The sequence below is a fragment of the Chrysochloris asiatica genome, unplaced genomic scaffold, assembly GCF_000296735.1.
Source record: "Chrysochloris asiatica unplaced genomic scaffold, ChrAsi1.0 scaffold00012, whole genome shotgun sequence".
NCBI lineage: Eukaryota > Metazoa > Chordata > Mammalia > Afrosoricida > Chrysochloridae > Chrysochloris > Chrysochloris asiatica.
This window is the reverse complement of record NW_006408530.1, coordinates 24,594,854-24,616,687: the sequence shown is the minus strand read 5'-3', so window position 1 is coordinate 24,616,687 and position 21,834 is coordinate 24,594,854. Positions and strand designations below refer to the sequence as shown.

Below are 21,834 nucleotides of genomic sequence, written 5' to 3'. Positions count from 1 at the left end.
AATGTGGAGCACAGCTGTAAACATCCATTAATAACTGAAACATAGAATGTATGAAGGATGAATCAAAGCAATTTGGAAGTTGTAAAAAAATGAAACGGAATGAATGAACATTGATATCCTAGGTCTTAGTGAGCTGAAATGGACTGGTATTGGCCATTTTGAATCTGACAATCACCTGGTTTATTATGCTGGGGATGACAACTTGAAGAGAAATGGCATCACATTCATCATCAAAATATATATATATACTTCAAGATCTATTTTGAAGTATAATGCCATATGTGATAGGATAAAACCATATGACACAAGAAAGACCAGTTAATACCACTATTATTCAAATGTATGCACTAACCACTAAAGCTAGTGATAATGAAATTGAAGAATTCAAGCAATTTCTCAGTCTAAAATTGAACAAACATGTAAGCATGATATGTTGACAATTATTGGCAATTGGAATACAAAGAAGAAGGATCAGTATTTGGAAAAAAATGGGCTTGGTAATAGAAACAATGCTGGTGATCACATGATAGAATTTTGCAAGAACAATGACTTATACATTACAAATGCTTTTTAAAATAACACAAGAAACTACAATACAAATAGAAGAATTGATGCATTTGAGTTATGTTTGTTGTAGAATATGAAAAGTACCGTAGGCTGCCTAAAGAACAAATTTGGAAGAAATATAGCCAGAATGCTCCTTAGAGGCCATGATGGCAGACTTCATTGCTCATATTTTCGATAGATATCAGGAGGGACCTCAGATATTCTGGAACACTTAATTGTGCTCATGAGGAACTTGTACATAGCCCAAGAGGCGGTTGTTCAAACAGCATGAGGGAACACTGCATGGTTTGACATTAGGAAAGGTGTGTGACAGGGTTGTATTATTTCACTATACTTATTAAACCTGTATGCTGAGAAAATAATCCCAGAAGCTGGGTTACATGGAACAAAAAAAAAAAAACCCGTGGCATCAGAATTGGAAGAAGACTTATTAACAACCTGCAATATGCAGATGATATAACTTTGCTTGCCGAAAGAGAATAGGACTTAAAGTACTTATTGATGAAGATCAAAGAGCACATCCTGCGATGTGGATTGCATCTCAATGTAAAGAAAACAAAAATCCTCACCACTGGAACAATAAACAACACTCTTATCAATGGAGAAAAGATTGAAGTTGTCAAAGACTTCATTTTTGTTAGATCAGCCATCAACATTCATGGAAGCAGCAGTCACGAAATGAAACGATGTATTGTATTGTGCATATCTGCTGCACAAGACCTTTTTAAAGTGTTGAAGAGCAAAGATGCCCGCTTGTGGACTAAGGTGCACCTCACTCAAGCCAAATTATTTTCAATAACTTTATATGCATGTGAAAGCTGGACAGTAAATAAGGAAGATCATAGAAGAATTGATGCATTTGAGTTATGGTGTTAGAGGAGAATATTGAAAGTACCATGGGCTGCCAAAAGAACCAACAGATCTGTGTTAAAAGAAGTGCAGCCAGAGTGCTCCTTGGAGGCCAGGATGGCCAGACTTCGTCCCTCATACTTTGGACACATTGTCAGGAGGGACCAGTCACTGGAGAAGGATATCATGCTTGGTAAGGCCCCCCAGCAAGATGGATTGCCAATGGGCTCAAGCATGGCAACAATTGTGAGGTTGGCCCAGGACTGGGCAGTGTCTTATTCTGTTGTGCATAGGATCGCTATGAGTTGGTACTGACTCAATGACACCTAACAACATCAATCAGGAGGTACCAACACCTGGAGCAGGACATCATCCTTGGTAAAATGGAGGGTCAGTGAAAAAGAGTAAAACTACAACAAGATTGATTGGCACAGTGGCAGCTGCAATGGCTGAATGGTAGCTATGATTATGAAGTTGGCTGAGGACTGAGAAGTGTTTCCTTCTGATGTGCATAGAATCACTAAGAGTCGGTATTAATTGGATGGCATCTAACAACAATAAAACTAGTTTGCAAAGCTTGAAGAAAGGTACACATATAAATGAGTTCTAAGGGCCGGAATGCATTCAGTGTTTACATTCTCCTCATTTGAATACCATTTGGGACCAATCATTTGTCAGAACTTCAAAATGCTTTGTCACTCTATATGTCAATGGCTTAAGATTCATGAATACATGGGAAATAGTTATGATGTATAATTTTTGTTTTCCTAAGTCACAATTCTTTCTTATTTGAACAGCAATTCTATTTTCCTTTACAGCATCAAACTCCTTGTAATTCTAATTTCAAATGTTTAAGCAGTATATGCTGTTGTTGTTAACTGCCGTCAAGTCAGTTCCGACCCATAGTGACCCTGTATAGGGTATCCAAAGAGCAACTGGTGAGTTCTAACTACCAACCTTGTGGTTCAAAATAATTTTGCAGACCAGTACATTATATCCACAGTACCACACCAGGAAAAAATATATCCAAATTAGAAAAAGTAATGTTGTTAAGTTTGTGAAGTCAGTTCCAATTTATAGTGACTCTGTATAGGGTTTCTAAGAAATATCTGGTGGTTTGAACTGGCAACCTTTCCCTTAGTAATCTAGTTCTTACCCAGCAGCGCCACACTAGGACTCATATATCTCTGACTGGCACATTGTACATATTCAATAAACAATTTCCTTTCCAATATTCCCTTCTCCATCTACCCTCTCTTATTCCATCCCTGAAAAAATGAAATGGAAAGAGAAATGTAAATTTCAAAAGACTTTCTCTTCTAGGCCTTTTCATATGCTATCTCTCACTGTTTTCCCTCTTCACTTAGTTAACTGGTTCTCCTTCTTCTTGTCTCAGCTTAGATGTCACTTTCTTCAGGAAATCTTTCCTGTCCCCATAACCTAAACTGTGAGAATTGTCTGTGGATCATGGTATATTTGTGCTTCATTGCATTGTTTTCTTAGTAATGTGCTTCCTTTTCTGAATTACACATTAGACTCATTAGACTGTAAGTTTTTTGAAAGAAGAAAACTTGTTTGATATCACTGTTTCCTCCATAATTAACACAATGATGGGGGCTCATTGAAGACACCAATACATGTTCACTGACTAATTGAATGAATGAACAAAGCTGTTCTAATACTCAAACGTCAGCAGTTTGAATCTATCACCAGGTCTGCGTAAGAAAAAATGAGACTTTGTTCTCCTGTGAAGATTTATAGCCTCGGAAACCCTATACAGAGTTGTTATGAGTCTAAACCAACTGTATGGTACAAAACTACCACCTCCACCAACAGACAAATTGTAAAAATAAATTTATAATTTTATCACATCTGGTAGGCTAACATCTATAGTTCATAACAGTTTTATTAGTTACTTTATAAACTATGGCTGTAAGGCCAATTAGAATACATAATGTTTAGATTACTGACAGGTGCCTCTATACATTTGAGACACTATTTAATGTCTATATCTATTAGAAGCAATGGGAATAAGTCATAATGTGTGTACTTCTAATAACCTAAATTTTCATTGAAGTTATGATAGTTTTCAAAGAGAGAACTTTGACAATACCAATGAAAATATAAAACAGTATCACGCAAGCCATTATTTATTTGAATACCTGGTTCTTTGTCTCAGGTTGGGTTGGTCCTTGTCATGGATTGAATTGTGTTCTCCAAAACACGTGTCAACTTGTCTGGGTCATGAGACTCAGTGGTTTGGCAGCTATGTAATGTAATCGTCCTCCATGATGTGAGCTGATGTGAACATTCAATCAATTTTAAGAGAATTAGGGAGAGATGCAAATTTCTTAATCAGGTCACAGCCCTGATCCCATGCAAGGAGAGTTTCTCTGATGTGTGGCCTGAATTAATCTTTTATCTTACAAAAGGAGAGAGAGGTGAGTATAGAGAGTGGGACTTCCTACCACCAAGAAAAAGAGCTAGGAAGCTGAGCACATCTTTAGGTACAGTGTTCCCTGTGCTGAAAAACTCTTAGATCCAAACAAAGGTTTGATGCCAAGACATATGGAAATTTCTGATGAATGGTGGACCTACCAATGTTAAAAGAAGTCAAGGACATTTCCCAAGAGCCTACAGAAAGAGAAAGCCTAGCACTGATACCCTGATATCTGATTTCTAAGCTTTTGAAATGTGAGCGAATACATTTCCATTTTTTAAAAGCCATCTACTAGTGGTATTTCTGTTAAAGTAACAATAGATAATTAAGATAATCCTCATTGACCCAATTACCCTAATGTTGTTAAATGCCGTTGAGTCACTTAGACTCAAAGCGTCCCTGTATAGGGTTTACGATGAGCAGCTGGAGAGGTTGAACCACCGACCTTGCAGTTGAAGCCCAGCTTCCAGTCCATCAGCATTTACCCACAGTGTCACACCAGGACTCCTTCCCTAATGTTACTTTCATTTAATTAGAAATCACCTCAGATATTTTTGACCCGATACTTAACACCTGCATTTAAAAGTGAGACACCATCTGTATTTCTTTCTTTGGTTTATATTAGGAATTGTTGCTCCAAAATAGTATTTAATATAGCACTATTTGTTTTTGAACAACTTACTAGAGGAATACGTAATTTTATTTGTGTCATTATTGATCTCTATCTCTGCTCCCTAGACTGCTGCTGTTGTTAAAATTAATTTGCATTTCAGACCTCAAGATTTTATATTACCATTGTTGTTGTTGTTGAATGGTGCCGTGGAGTCAGTTCTGACCCATAGTGACCCTGTATAGGCTTTCCAAGGAGCCACTGGTGAGTTTGAACTTCCAACCTTGTAGTTCAAGAGGCTTTGCAGTCTGGCGCATTAACCCACAACACCACAATATTACCATTAGATCTGTGAAATGTTTTTGCTCAGCACAACTAAGAACTGATGTTTTACCTCCCAGTAATGGACCTTTAATTAGGCTCTGTAATGAACCATTCTGTCAATCTGTCATTTATAGAGAGAAGATTATTGTATTTGTGAGATCCAATTTTGACAGAACACCAGACCCACTGAACCTTGCAGACTCACATCTAATAGATCTTAAATTTATTACACATTTGTCAGCCGTTAGATTTATCATTTTAATGACACTGTCCACAGATTTATTCTGCCAGAGAACAGTATCATCAGACTCGCCACATGTTTGTTGACATCTTGATCAACAACTCCTGGGGTTCAATTCTGACTATAATATTACTTTTTCAGGACCTTGAGCAAGTCATTTAACCTCTGTCTAAGGATTAATTGGTTAATTTTAATAAGTGCTTTACAGTTAATGATAGGAAGTGCTATGACTGCTAATAGTGATAATAAAATTATAATGCAGTCTTTTATAAAACATCAAGCTACCTCAGACTGTAATTATATTAAGTTGCCAATTAAAATATAAGCAAAGTGAATTTGTTCTTTCTAAGAACCCAAATTGCTATAATTTTGGCCAGATACTTCTTTTTTTTTTTTTAGTTCAAAAAGAATCAAGAATGTTGAAGTTCCAATTAAAAAGGAAAGATGCTACATAATGATATTCCATCTTGGTACCAAGAAGTAGAGCTCATGAGTAAGTGCCAGCTCTAGATAAACCATACATAATTACCATATGGCTGTACGTTGATTAAATGCTGTCTTGTAGATTAATTAAATTTTCTTTTATTAACATGTATCCCAATTACTTATATCATTTATTCTTCTGTTTAAGTGTTCATTTGTTTAGTCAAAGAAGACAAGAAATATACACAACTAACAATAATACTAGGTAGGAATTAATCAGCATCAAAAGAGACTTAAAAATTAAGAAGAGAAACAGATTGCTTGACACTAGGGAGATGTGAACAGTTTAAAAATGGAAATAATGTTTAAGTGACACACAGACAGATAGATAAGATTTAGCATGAAGAACTGAAGGTGAGGAGAAATTCAGTGAGAGTGCACATGAAAAAGTTGCAATGACAAGGGATTTGACATGTATATGGAGAAGGGTGATCAATGTATAAGGCTCTCAAAATCATTTGGTCTAGCCCTGTCAAGGCAATTGCAGTGCTAGCCATCAAATTGTTGTTGTTGTTGTTGTTAAGTGCTGTTGAGTTGGTTCTGACTCATCATGACCCTGTACAGGGTTTCCAAGGAGCAGATGGTGAGCTTAAACTGCTGACCTTGTGGTTCTAACTGACTTTGCAGTCCAGCACATTAACTCACAGGGCCACACCAGAACTCCACAGCCATCACATCAGGGGTGAGCTAATTAAATGTTTGACCAAATATAGCAAGCTAAGTTTTAAGTTGATAATTTTGTCTGGATCACAAATGATGTTACAAATTTTGGCAGAAAAAAGGTTCCCCACCCCTGGACTAGCATAAAGGCTGAATAATTATCTATGGAAAGTTTTGCGGCGCTCATTATACAGTAAGGTATCTGTTTTTGTCCATTGTTTGCATAGAAAATATTAGGATTTGTCAAACAAAACTGAAAAAAGGAGCAAAATAAAGCAAAAAAAGTCATGCATCAGTTGATGGAAATTGTGCTGGGATGCTGTTCTATGTTAAGAGTAGGGAGATGATAGAGAAAGGACTAGAAGAAGGAATGATTGGGATTTATGCATGTAACTGGACTGTATTTGTCAACTAATCTCTGCTGGCCTGATCATTATTTAAGAACTAAATTGAGCAAGTTATATGCAAAAGGGAGTTTGCATTACAGTGATGGCATCTGTATTAGTGAAGAAGCAAGTCAAATACAAGGAGAATGGAAACTTGAAAATTAGAACACAAATTTGAAATCAAATTAGTTCCATTGCTGCAGGAGAAATAGAACCCACCATTACATTGTTAGTTGTTAACTGACATCAATTTGGTTTAACTCGTAGGAATGCCATATAGAATTTCCAAGGAGTAGCTGGTGGGTTTGAACCACAAACCATGTGGTTAGCTGTCCAGTGCTTACACTACAGCACCACAGCAGGACTATAACATCAGAAACAAAAAATGTGGTAATATTCTTGATTCTAAGCTAGTGCACATTGTTTGATGCTTTGCTATTCCATGTACTTTTCAATAATGTCTAGAGCCCTATGTAAGGCACTCCATGATACCAAACCATGTAATAAGTTTTATAGGTGGATTGTTGTTGTTGTTGTTAAGTGCTGTCGAGTCGGTTCCGACCCATAGCGACCCTGTACAGGGTTTCTGAGGGTGGATTATCTGAGTTGAAATGTCAGCTCTCCCAATTACTGTGTGATATTCCAGTGGCTTTTTAATCTTTTGATTTCTCTATAACCTCTCTGTAAAATGAGAATAAAAACAATTATTTTTTCATAGATCTGATTAAATAATAGAATTATTATAAAAATAAGTTAATTAAAATGGTACTTGGAACACAGAAAGATAACATATGAGGGGGCTTCCAAAAGTTCATGGAAAATTTCATTATATTTCTATTCCATTTTTCCATGATCTTTTTGAAGCCCTCTTATGTATATTGAAGAGGGAAAATATCTTTCCCCCTTATGAATAAAAAGTATCATTATAGCTCTTCCTTTAGAATAAACTCTAAGGACATAGAGATGAAGTATTGAAGCTAATTATATTAAATCTAAGCGAAGGGTTCTGGTAGCTTGGATATGAGATGGTCAGAAGTATTAAGATACAGAGTATACTTTAAAGGTAAAATGGGATGAAGGCAGGATGTAAAAAACAAGAGAGAGGTCTCTTCTGAACTGTATTTCTTTTTATAGAGATGAGGAAGACAACAGTATAAGTATTTTGGAGTAAGAAAATCAGGTTAATGAAAAGTCAATTCAAGATGTCAAATTAAATCATATGAAAATTAAGTATAACATTTTTTGGATTGCAGAGAATAGGTTCTTTTAGAAATATGCATTTATAATCTTTAGTATTTGGACAGTTTGTAAAACCATGAAATTGGGTTAAATCACCAAGATAATGGGTCTCAATCTTTCTTATGTGTGTCTCTGGAAAGCTATAAATAATTTATCAGCCTAATGGAATCAGAGTCTTTGGAGGTGATTCTGGGAAACTGTTTTATAAAAACTGTACAGGTGATTCTGATATGAAGCTTGGTAAGAAATCATTGGTTGATACAGTGGGGATTTTTTTTTTTGGAGAAGAAATGAGATATGAGATAAAGTTGACAGTCACTCTAATATTTTAAGATCAGAAAGTTAAGGGAGACCCATCAAGAGACCCTGAGAAGAAGCAGACAGTAAATTGAAAATTAAACACATGAGAGAATGTTGTCTTTCTTAGTTTCTATGAAGACAAGAGATGGACAAGTGATAAACTGCTGATAATAGAGATAAAAGAATTAAGAATTTACCATTGAATACAACAAAAAGTGGAATATTAAAATAGTAACATTGACTTTGTTTGATAAAAGATGTTTCAACAGAAAAACCTGATAAGACTTTGGGTAAAAGGGAAATAGAAAGAGAAGAATAATAAACAGCCACAGCTTTTCAGTGCAATGCTGCAGTCAAAATAAATTCGTATGTGGCCAGGGAATTTAGGTTCTAGCTAGAAAGAGGTGTGAATACAGGAGAAAAGGCTTTATTTATTTATTTATTTATTTATTTATTTATTTATTTATTTATTTATAGGGCAATGTAGAACGAAAAGCATGGATGACACAGGAGAGAAAGGAGTCAATTGTAGGAGATAAATTCATGAATTGGAGTCCTGGTGTGGCACTGAGGGTTAATGCATTAGACTGCAAACTTGGTTTGAACTGCAAAGTCAGCAGTTCAAACTCATCAGCTACTCCTCAGAAACCATATATAGGGTCACTGTGAGTCGGAACATACTCAATGGCAAATAACAACAATGTCCATGAATAACTAGGAGAGATTTAATACTCAAGTAGATGATGTAGTATTCATTGTAGTATGGGATTCTTAGCAACTAGAGGGCAAACAGTGTGTATGGGTATAGGAGAAAGTGCGTTGGGGTTTGTGGTTTAAGGGTTTATTGCAGTTCCTTTGGATGACTTACTTTTATCAGTGAATTAGGAGATTATTCATCAGATGGGAGTGAAGTCAGAAGCAAGTATTGGAGGTTTGAGGAGAAAGAACAAGATAGGACACAGGGAATTAGAGTAGAAAAGTCAACAGATTAGTGAAACACATTATTAAGTGCCTGTTTGAGACTAGTAATAAAAATGTAAGTGAGACTAGCCTGTATTTCTGTTGTAGCACTCACCTATGAGGGTACCAGCACAGAAGATGGAGAATAGGATTTAGCCATAGTTATGATATGCTGGGAAGGTATTTTGTTGTTATCAAGGGCTGTCAAGTCAATTGCGACCCATAGCGACCCTGTATAGGGTTTCCAAGGAGAAGCTGGTGAGCTTGAACCACTGACCTTGTAGTTCAAAAAATTTTACTGTCTGACGCATTAGCCCACAGCACCACACCAGGACTCCTAGGAAGGTATGTTGTTAAGTACTGTGGAGTCAGTTCTGACTCATAGTGACCCTGCACAGGGTTTCCGAGGTTGTAAATCTTTACGGGAGCAGAACGCCTCATCTTTCTCCCGCAGAACCACTGGTAGCTTCGAACCATTGACCTTGAGGTTAGCAATCTGATTCATAACCACTACACTACCAGGAAGGTATAGTAACAGTAAAATAGAGTGAAAGAGTGAGCATATATAAAAGGGTATGGTTATAAAGATAGACTGGAACCTGCAGAGAAAGAAATAACAAAAGGATAAGAATAATATAAAAAAGTATTTGAGTTGGGGTGACAGAATGGAGAGGACCTGAAAAATTAGGGGTGGCTGAAGTTGAGATAAAATTTACTTTAGCTGTTGTCCTCACTTACAGTACTGGCATCTGTCTCCAGTGTATTCAGGTTGGCACAGACAGTATGGCTGGTTCCCAGCAGTCACACCGCAGGTTCCTCCATTTTGACAGAAATCCTCACACACTGTCTTACCACAGTTCTGTCCAGTGAACCCCAGTGCACAGCTGCAGGTGGGTCTCCCTATTGGAGCAAAAGGTAATAAAAAAGCAAATTAATAGACTGTTAGTTTATGTTCATGGAAATATCACTGAATAATAATCAGAAAGCCAGGGTTCTGGTAATGTCCACTGTTGAACATCTGACCTCAGGTAGTAATGTGAAGTCATTGGGTCTCAGTTTCCCAATATATCCAATTAAGTTTATGTTAGAAGATATTAAGGTTCAATCAGATAAGATAATTGATCATTTTATGACATCATGTGTCAAGGGCTCATGTTATTCCTTTCATGTCCATTTTGCTTTCCCAATTATATTTGCTCTACTAATATGGATAATGTAGGCTCTATTGTCCATTAGAATACAAAATGTAGACAACTTATGTTTTCCAGTGGTCAATCCTCTTCTACCAACCATTGTTGAATTTACAAAAAGAAAGACCTTACACCTAATATAAATAAATATTTTAATGTTTAAACAATGTATGTTATCTTTAGTGATTAGATTTATTAACATAAGAAGTTATTTTGTTTTATTTAAATATACTGTGTTTTAGTACAACATTGTTGTAAGTGCCTTAGAGTCAGTTTTGACTCCTAGTTCCTGTATAGAGTTTCCATCGAGCAGCTGGTGGGTTTGAACTGCTGACCTTGTGGTTCACAGTCCAGTACTGATTCTTTAGTACCACACCATAAGTGCTTTCAAAGTCCTAGTGAGCTCATTTTTATATTTTTTTTATTAAAGTTATAAGATTGTCACTTGCAGTGATATAAATCCTTAAATGACTTAGAAGCGTAAAGTGAACAGAAAAGGTTAGCAAATCTGACAAATCATCTGGATCTTTTTTCTCTATTTGCTCTGTGAGACCAATACCGTAATGAAAGGTGAACAATCTTATTAGGTATCCTGAATACAACAGCTAACTCTTACATCAGGAATACGTTGCCTCACTGCCCAATCTCTCAAGGACAAAGTAGAAAATGAGCAAAGAATGAGCTTTTTAATAAACAAAAAGAGAAAACAAACAAAATTCAATAAAACAAAATGAAATGAATGACTATTATATGAATGTCAAAAGAATGAGATTTAGGGACTTTTAAAATGGAAGGAATAAGATGAAAGAAAACAATAAAAACTAAGTAATTGATCTCAATGAGCTAATACTTAGAAATTGTCACTCAGGCTAGCATTAGAGAATGCCCACACCAACAACCCTTCTCTAGAATGGTCAGAGAGATGAATGAGGGTAATAAATCTCACTAAAATCTGAAGTGTGAAAATACTCTATTGACATACACAGATTGTATCCTGAAAGGTATTTTTGCTTTTTTGTAAAGCATTATCACTTTTAGTTAATTTAACTATTTCAAATAAAGATTACCTGCATTTTCGGGAGGATGAATAAATTGGGGGTCTACTATTTGCTACTGGTGTGGACTGTGAACAACAAGTTTAGTGGTTCAAAACCACCCACTGTTCCTCAGAAACCCTATACAGGGTCACTATGAGTCAAGACCTACTAGATGGTACTTAACAATAACAATAACAAGTTTTGCTTTAAAAATTGTCATTTGGAGCTCTGGTAGCGTAGTGGTTACGAATTGGGCTGTGAACCGTAAGGTCAGCAGTTCGAAACTACCAGCGGTTTCGCGGGAGAAAGATGTGGACGTTCTGCTCCCGTAAAGATTTATAGCCTCGGAAACACTGTGCAGGGTCGCTATGAGTCGGAACCGACTCCACGGCACTTAACAACAACAACAACAAGAGTTATTAGAATTTGGTTGCAAATAAATGCCTATTAATAGACTGAGAGAAAAAAAAAAGTCAATTTTATAGACAGTAAAAGCTGAGTAGTCTCGTATGTTCCATTGCAGAAAATCACTTAATTACTTTTAGCTAGATTTCTTTTTCTATAATGGCAATGATTTTTTTTTTTCTTCTTTTCCAGTTGCTGCTTACATAGAAGTAAAATATCTTTACTGTAACACAAATAGGTAAAAAATACAGACACTAGTAAGAGAATGAGTCCTGGTGTGGCGCTGTAGGTTAATGAGCTAGACTGCAAAGTAGATGTGAACCAGAAGTTTGGCGGTTCAAGCTCACCAACTATTCCCAGAAAACCCTATACAGGGTCGCTATGGGTCAGAACTGACTTGGAAGCACTTAACAAGAACAATAAGAAGTAAGAGAACAAAGAATAGTGGACGATGAAGAGAAAAAAACAAAACAAAATCATTTTTTGTTAAAATGCAGTTACTGAAAAAAAAAAGAAAAGCCCAGAACACAAGAAGCAGATAGAGAAATAGAGACAGCATATAGATTAACAGGAGACAACTGCAACTGGAGACACTGGGTGTGCTCACAAAAAAGCCTGGGGTTGATTCCACTCAGACACTCCTTAGGAGAAAGGCCTGATGATCTACACTCACAAACACATTTACTGATAACACAAAGTTCCGGTAGTGTAGTGGTTACGAGTTGGGCTACGGTTCGAAACTATCAGCAGTTCTGCGGGAGAAAGACGAGGCTTTCTGTTCCTTTGAAGAGTTACAGTCTAGGAAACCCTATAAAGGCTCACTATGTGTCGGATCCAACCGTCTGCATGGCACATAACCACCACTATGGAGCATAGCTCTACTCGGAAACAAATGGGCTGTTCATAAATTAGAATCGATTCGATGGTTACCTGTACTGGTAAATAAGAAATAAAGTGCAAAATATACAGGAGAAATCAAAACATGTTAGAACAATAAAAAAAAGTTCCATGTAGATATAGGAAGCAAACATTGTAGGTTTACTTTTTCTGTTTCATTTGGCATGTTTCCTTTTTTTTTTTTTTCAATTATTGGTGAAAAAAATCATAAAATGGTAAAAGTTTGAAAGATACAAATGTGACCTGCTGAGATACTTAAAAATTCCTCCTGCCCAATCATTCAGAGAAGTGACTCTGGTTCCTTTTCATTACAGCTACTTTAAAACTAGGGCAGAGTGACCAGGTTGTCTCCTAGTGAGCATATGCTTCACATCAGTTAGAATCCAGCTGAATTATTTTCCAAAAGCTCTTCATTCTCTTCCTTTGAAGAGAAGATTTCTTTTGACAAATAGAAAATTTCATATTCAGGGGAACATTATCCATCTTTAAACTATGTTGGGAGGCAGCAAATCTTTTTTTTTTTTTTTGCTAATGGAAAATTAACCATCTGTTGCAAACTTTTTAAATGGGCCCCATCGAATATTTTCAAAGATCTCTCTGGGCATTGAATTCATTTAGAAATATTTTCTTTGGTAGAAAGAACTGCGCTTGATATTTGAAAGGCGACAGCACTGTTATGATGAATAAGACAGATTTATAGCAGCGAAGCATTCAGGGAGTTGGGAGTTGACCGCATACAACAGTGATGCAATCAAATAGAGCATCAGTTGACCTGAGTAAGGAGGAGGAACAGTTTGCTGGTTCTAATCGGTATGAAGTTTATAGCATCCTTAGTTCCAGTCTTAAGAGTGCAGGTTGTCAGATTGCCCAGATCTAGCAGTTACAATTACTGGCTGTGTGACTATGGGTGAATATCACCTCTCTACCCCCAACGAGATGGCTTGGCCAAGTGGCAGCATCGATGGACTCAAGCATGGCAAAAATAGTGAGGTTGGCCCAGGATCAGGCAGTGTTTCCTTCTGCTGTGCATAAGGTCTCTATGGGTCCACACTGACTCCAATGGCACCTAACAACAACTGGTTTCTTTGTATGCAAACTGGGGACTGTAACTACCTACTTCACTGAATTGTTATGTAAAATCATGTAAATAACTGAGATAAGGCATGCAAACCATTTCTAGCACTACTGACCCTTAGAGAGCACTCAATTACATATTGTTGTTGTTGTTGACAATTCCTCCTGACGCTGTGTCCAAGGAGCAACTTGTTGTTGTTGTTGTTAAGTGCCATCGAGTCGGTTCCGACCCATAGCGACCCTGTACAGGGTTTCCGAGGGTGTAAATCTTTACGGGAGTAGAAAGCCTCATCTTTCTCCCACGGAGTGACTGGTAGTTTCGACCCGCTGACCTTAAGGTTCGCAGCCCGATTCGTAACCACTACGCTACCAGAGCTCACTAGTGTGCTTGAAAAATCAACCTTATGTTTAGCAGTCCAGTGCTTATTCTAAAGTTCCATGCTAGGACTCCAATTATATAGTAGCTCTGATTATTATTCTTATTCCTACAGAGTGAGGCCCACCACGTATAAGAATATCTTACTTGTAACTCTATTTACAAAAGTACTGTGGTATTTTAAGAAAATTGTTCTGAAAATTTCATTAAATTATACATGCTGCCTCCATTAATTATTTAAATTAAAATTGTTTTTAATATATTTTTTGTGTGGCAGTAATGGAGTAGAGCAGGCATACTCCATCAACTATACTCAAACTCTACCATGTCCAAATACTACCCCCTTAAAGGATGGGTCGTTCTCCCCTCTTTAGCTTCTAAACACACTTAATCTTACCTTTAAAAAAAAGAGCATTGGGAGTTGCATCTTACTTTGACAAGTATTGCTTTATTTTTCAGTTAGGGTCAACCCTGTAAATGGGGTTTTCTTTGTTATATTAATGAGGCCGTATCAGTGAGGGGAAAATTATTGAATGATGCAGAAAGCATCAAAAGAAGACCGAAGAAATACAAAGAGTCACTGTACCAAAAGGAAATGGTTGATGCTCAACCATTTCAAGAGGTAGCATATGGTCAAGAGCCAATGATACTGAAGGAGGAAGTCCAAGGTGCATTGAAGGAATTGGCAAAGAACAAGGCACCAGGAATTGATGAAATAAAAATTGAAATCTTTCAAGAAAGTGAGGCAGTACAGGAGGTACTAATTCATCTATGCCAAGAAACTTGAAAGACACCTATCTGGCCTACTGATTGGAAGAGATCCATATTTGTGCCTATTCCAAAGAGAGGTGACCCAATGCAATGCAGAAATCATTGGGATTTCTTTGTAAAACTTTACTTGCATAAGAATATCTTTGATATCTCATGCAAGTAAAGTTTTACTAAGAAATGGCTGCAAGTATACATTGACAGAGAAATCCCAGAGGTTCAAGTGGAGGGTCATAGAAAAAAAGGAAGACCCCCCCCCAACGGGATGGATTGGCAAAGTGGCTACATCAGTGGGCTCAAGCATGGCAACACTTGTGAGGTTGGCCCAGGATCGTTCTGGTGTGCATAGGTTTGCTATGAATCGGTACACACTCGATGGTACTTAACAACAAAAACAACACCAGTGATGGTGGTGCTATAGGATAAGCACTGGACTGCTAGCAGAAAGGCTGGAGGTTCAAACCCACCAGATGCTCCTTAGAAACCCTATACAGGATCACTATGAGTCAGACCAAACTCGATGGCACTTCACAACAATCAATGTAGGGTATGCCCTGAACCTAATCACTACTGAGTTCTAAGAAGTAGCAAAGACACAGAGTCAAGGGAACACAAGATAGATGCTACATGAGAATCACCAAGGAACAAAAGGTGGCTAACGTCTGCTTTCCATGCATGCTGTCCAGTGAGTTGTGACTCAGAGCGGGTCTGTATAGGGTTTCTGAGGCTGTGAATCTTTGTGGGAGCAGAAAGCTTCATCTTTCTCCCAAAGAACCACTGGTAGATCTGAACTGCTGATGTTTCAATTAGCAGCCCAACATGTAGCCCACTACACTATCAGGGTCAACTACTAGAAGCCAAAATAAACAAAGATGAACCTCACTCTGAATTCAAACTTGTAGTCTCTTAAACTGTGAGAAAAATAAATTTCTCTTCTTTAATGGCAAAAAAAAAAAAAAAAGAGCATTGAGAGATTGAGAGAAAGAGATACCAAACCTAACTTGAGGTGACTTTAAAAAGCTCATGGAAAAGTTTCATTGTGGTTTAATTCCATTTGCACAGAAACTTTAAAAAAATTCTGCTGTATGTGCCAAGTAAATCTTGTTTAGATTTTTAGCTTCTTCACTTCTACTTATATTATTGCTGTTGTTAAGTGCCATGGAGTTGGTTCTGACTCATAGCAACCCTGTATAGGGTTTCTGAGGAGTAGCTGGTAAGCTTGAACTGCTGACCTTGCGATTCAAACTAACCTTGCAGTCCAGTGCATTAACCTACAGCACCACAATGTAAACTATTTAATTACAAAATCATACTGTAATCTCATACTGCGCTTATAGATTTTTTTAATACATGAAATAATATATGTGTTAATCTATTCTTTTTGTGTTCTCAGGAGAAAGCCAAACCTTTAATATGTGTGCATTGCTCCTACATATTATTTCTGATTCATTGGTGGCAAAAAAGATTTTGTTGCTGTTGTTAAGTGACAACAAGTTGGTTCTGACTCATTGAGACCCTGTATAGAGTTTCCAAGGAGTGACTAATAAATTTGAATAACCAATCTTGCAGTTCAAACCAACCTTGCAATCTAGTGCATTATCGTGCAATGCCATATCAGGACTTCAAGAATGGTTTCTTGTTGTCGTTAAGTGCTGTCAAGTCTGTTCTGACTCATTGACCCTGTATAGGGTTTCCAAAGAGCAGGCTGGTAGGTTTGAACCACCGATCTTTCAGTTCTAACTGACTTTACGGTCCAGTGCATTATCCTGCAGCTCCCACACCAGCACTGACAAATTAGCAGGAGATGTTCTCATAACTGTATATTTATGTACTTTAAACATTATATTTATTTTTACTTCTTAAATAATATGTTATTGTGTTTTCAATGAAAGTTGAAACAGCAAATTAGGTTACCATTTAGCAATTTTTAGACAAATTTTTCAGTCAGTGACATTAGCTACTTTTTTTAACAATGAGTCAATGTTCTCTTTACTATGTTCTGTTTCCAGTATTCTAGTGCCCAACTTCCTTATCTTCTCATCTTTTCTTTTGAGTGGCTGTTGATTTTCTGGTTTCATATTTAAGAGGGTTTCAAAATAATAAATTTTCTTTCTATAACCTGGTTAAGGAACTACATGAATTGATCATCAGTCCTTATTAAATGAACACTAAATTTATATGATTTGATTACAGTTTAGCCATAGATAAATGAGCATATTAGCTATAGGTCACTTCTATGTCATAGTCAAAAGTTTCTCTAATATGGACAGATAATATGATACTGTTCATTTTCACAGATAATTGGCAGTGTCTAAAAGCAATTAATTTGGAATCATCTGTGTTATAGTTATTACAGGTCTTATCTGAACATTTCTATAATAGAAATGTATAGAATTATAGGAATGAAATTAAATAGGAACTGCAGAACAAGCACGAGACTATTAATCACAAGGTTGGCAGGTCAAACCCACCAGCTGTACCTTGGAAATCTTATACAGGGTTTTTATGAGTAAGAACTGATCTACAGGCTGTCTGTAAGTTGGAACTGACTTGATGGAACTTAATGACAATGACAACATAGATGGATAGAATTGGGTTCCTCCCCCAAAAAAAGTGTCAGAATTTTAAACCCTGCACTTGTGGATGTGATCCCTTTGGGAAGTATAATTTTCCTTATGTGTTAATTAGACTACATTGTTGTTGTTGTTAGGTGCCATGGAGCTGGTTCCGACTCATAGTGACCCTGTACAGGGTTTCCAAGGCTGTAAATCTTTACGGGAGCAGAAAGCCTCATCTTTCTCTGGCGGAACAGCTGGTAGTTTTGAACTGCTGACTGTGAGATTAGCAGCCTGATCAATAACCACTACGCTACCAGAGCTCCTTGTGCAGGTTAAGTCTATTAGCTCAGGATAAGCCTAATCACTTTTGAGATATTAAAAATAGCACATTTAGCATAGAGACAAACTGGTACAAAAGAAACAGAAGATAGTTAGTGCCTGGAAATGAACAAGGAACTGAGGAACAGAAGCTGTAAATGACAAATATATTCTCCCCAGAGCAAACAGATAGAGAGACTTCTGGGAGCCATAATACTGAATTTTGACTTCTTGGATCCTAAATTGTGAGAAACACCATACATTTGTGGTATTTCTGTTAAAGTATCATGAGATAACTAAGTTGCACACATAAGAAATATGCCAGGGTTTCTGGCATTTATCCCTAATTCAAAAACAGCAGTAGTGGTAAAAATGATAATAATAATTATGTTTCTAAAATTCCCAAACTGTCATGATTATATTCAGTAAATCAATCAATGCCTATGTGCCAAAAATTTTAGCGTATAATATGACTGGTTCTACTGAGCCATTTTGTCAAGTAATATATCAATCACCATCAACTCCTATTTTCTCAAAAGCAAATTTCATTCAAATAATAAAAAGTTGCCTTATGCTGACATTTTTCAATATTTAGCTATAATAATGATACATGCCTTTAAAACCTAGATTTATTTAATAAAACAGTTTTACACTGATCAGAAAATTATTGTTCATCAGTATGTTTTAAACATTGTTTGACTTAAATTGGAAAAATAGTCTTTGCTCGACGTTGGACAAATAAATTATGACTTTTATTATATATATTATATTGGTTGTCACAAAAGAATGCTAGTAAATGTAACTGCAATGAACTTTTCTATGAGACAGTATCTATGCTATGGGAGGTCAAAACCTGCTACTAAAAATCATGTGTATGGTCTTGCTAAGCAATTTGTTTGAATTAATACTAGAATTGGTAGTGGTTGAGTCAGTCTGATTCTCTTAAAGTTTTGTACACAGTTGAGATGTCTTATCTACAATTATTCTTATACATATGTAGTCATTGTTTAGTTCAAATAGTCTGATAAATAACTTGAGCCTAAGTAAGAATATTTAATTGACATTTAAACTAGAAAGCATGTTGACAAATATACACATTTAATGTTAATGTATGGAAATACTTTCAAAAAGTCTCTTTAGCAGCATCACCTATATTATTTGAATAAAGTCACATTCTGATCCCTTTATACAGAATAAAAGAATACATTGAGAAATCACTGAAGCATCATTCAGTTAGTTATCAGATTACAATTGGAAAGTCTACTTTCTGATCTGTTGTGAAATCCATCTTCACTTCTGACATTGATTCAAATAATAAAAGTTCCAAATTTTCAACAATTGCTAGTTTCTTGGATAAAAAGATTTGACATTCTATTTTTCTACTTAATATCATGTTTTCCTGGGCTGAAAGTGAATGCCAATTTATACATAATTTTAGCAAGTTGACTGTATCTATCGGGTTGTCTTCCGTATCACAAAGATTACAGGGAACTATTCAGCAATACCTGACAAAGAAAAGAAAGAACTGCGGGGTTTTTTCTGGTTCCCTCAACAGGTACTACTTAATATATTCTGACATGTTTCAAATTGTAGGTCACAATCTATTTATATTTCAGGAAAGTTCATTTTCAGCTAGCACTGTCGAAATGAAACTAAATTTTTTTTTTTTTGCTTTTTCTGTGAACATAAGCCAGCCAACTTGAGCCTTCTATCATTAACCTAGAGGAGCCTAGAATACGTTTTCCACTATATCTCACAAGACTGAATAGTTTCGTGTTGCTCTCACCATATGGCCCAAATGAACCACTAACCATGAATCACAGTGCTAGCAGCAAAATTAAAGAAAAGCCTACTTTCATTCTCTCATATGTTTATTTTGAAGATTCAGGGACAGATAACACTGTCTGTTGATGTTATTAGGTGCCAATGAGTCAGTTTTGATTCATAGTGACTCTAAGCACAACAGACTCTGCACAAACTCTACTTGGTCGTGCTCCATCCTCACAATTGTTTATGTGTTTGAGCCCATGGTTGTTGTTACTGTGTCAATCCATCTTATTGAGGGTCTTCATCTTCTTCTTTGACTTCCACTTTTCCAGGCATGATATCCTTCTCCAGGGACTGATAATATGTCTGAAGTATGAGAGAAGAAGTCTCAACAGCCTGGCTTCTAAGGAGCACTCTGGCTATACTTCTTCTAAGGCAGATTTGTTTGTTCTTTTGGCAGTCTATGATACTTTCAATATTCTTAACCAACACTGTAACTCTATTGCCTCAATTCTTCTATGGTTATCATTATTTACTGTGCAACTTTCACATGCATATGAGACTATTGAAAATACCATGACTTGGGTTAGGGGCACCTTAGTCCTCAAACTGACATCTTTGTCGTCAAACTGACATTTAATAGGCATCCAGTATAGATACATGCCATCTTGGCATGGCACTGTATGATAAGTACTGAACCTCTAGGTTGGTTTGAATCGCAGGGTAGGGGAATCTGACTTTACCAGCCACTCCTTGGAAAGGGTCCTATACAGGGACACTATGAGTTTAACCAACTCAATAGGACTTAGCAACAACAACAATATAGCACTGACTACTTCAAGGTTGGCTTGAACCACGAGGTTAGCAGTTCAAACCCACCAGCCACTCCTTGGGAACCCTATACAGGGTGGTGATGAGTCAGAACCAACTCCACGGCACAAAACAACAGCAATATGCATTAGCTGTTAAAGTCCTGCTAATAATATTATGTATTGTTATTTTAATTTCTGATTTTAGCTATTATTGACACAGCAAACTATAAGAGACTCTTCTGCCTCTCTATTATATTCATTTAAACCATTCAACACAGTCATAACCTCTGCTATTCAAAATTTCACTGACACCTCTTCACAAGACATATATTCTCAAACTTCCTAAATGTTGTTGTTTCTGAATAACACCAAACTTGAAGAGTAGAATTACTTGGGTAAATACATCAAAATTGCCCCAGATTTACTATCTTTCATGATTCTCCCTAATCAATTGTGTAAAAAACTGTGATCCATTTTAACACGAATATTAAAAGTCTAAAGAGCAGGCCTAAAAGTCTAGAGTTGAATTTCAAATTTAGTTGTTAACTGCATACATGTCTTAATGATTTAAATGAAAATACATTTAAATTAACGCATAAAAAAAAAAAAAAAAGACATTGTTAAAGTATACTCTGTTTTCTATAATGTAGTTTTTGTTGGGTGCCATCAAGTCAGTTCCTACACATAGTGATCTTATATACAATAGAACGAAACACTGCCTGGTCCTGTGCCATCTTCACAATTGTTACAGTTCAGGTCATTGTTGTAGCCATTATGTCAATTCATTTAGAAAGTTGTTTTCTTTTCCCCGACTTACCACTTTCCTAATCATGAAGTCCTTCTCCAGAGGTACTTGTCCCTCCTGATGACATGTTCAAAGTACGAGGGGCAAAGTATGGTCATCCTCATCACTAAGGAGCATTCTGGTTATATGTCTATTGTTGTTGTTAATGCTGGCGAATCAGTTCCAATTCATAGCAACCCTGTATAGTGTTTCTGAGGCGCCCTAGTGAACTTGAACCATTGCCTTACAGTTCAAACTGACTTTGCAGTTTAGCGCATTAACTCACAGTGCCACACAAAGACTCCACAATTGTTGTTGTTACCTGTTATTGAGTCAGTTCTGACCCACAGTGACCCTGTATAGGGTTTCTGAGGAGCGGCTGGTGAGCTTGACTTTGTAGTCCAGAGCATTAATGTACAGCGCCACACCAGCACTTCTTAGTTTACTATAATCTTTACACTAGCTTGTCCAACGCAAACTTGATCTAAAATATATCCTTCTACGAGTAGGTCTGGTGTGTTGCTGTAGGATCAGCACTGGACCACACGGTCTGTTTGAACCACCAAGTCAGCTGGTCAAATCCACCAGCTGCTCCTCAGAGTCACTCTATTGGATCATTATGAGTCAGAACCAAGTCTCTGGTCCTTAACATAAGTAGGTCAAATATATAAATTACATGGACTATAGTTGATATAATAAATATGTCTAAATATTTTACTTTGTAGTACTTTCCTACTTTAATATAAAGGTCAAATGTTTTATTATAATAGCTGATTATTTATTTTTTTT

At 36.6% G+C, this 21,834-nt stretch overlaps 1 protein-coding gene across 1 annotated transcript in view; it reads right to left on the bottom strand.

Moving 5' to 3' along the window:
* The window catches only part of LRP1B (low density lipoprotein receptor-related protein 1B), a 2,342,762-nt gene that overhangs the window by 73,218 nt on the left and 2,247,710 nt on the right, over positions 1 to 21,834 (bottom strand). The window contains exon 84 of the mRNA XM_006834597.1: positions 9,798 to 9,959. Coding sequence (XP_006834660.1) covers positions 9,798 to 9,959 — 162 coding nt within the window. The remainder of the gene's footprint in view (positions 1 to 9,797; positions 9,960 to 21,834) is intronic.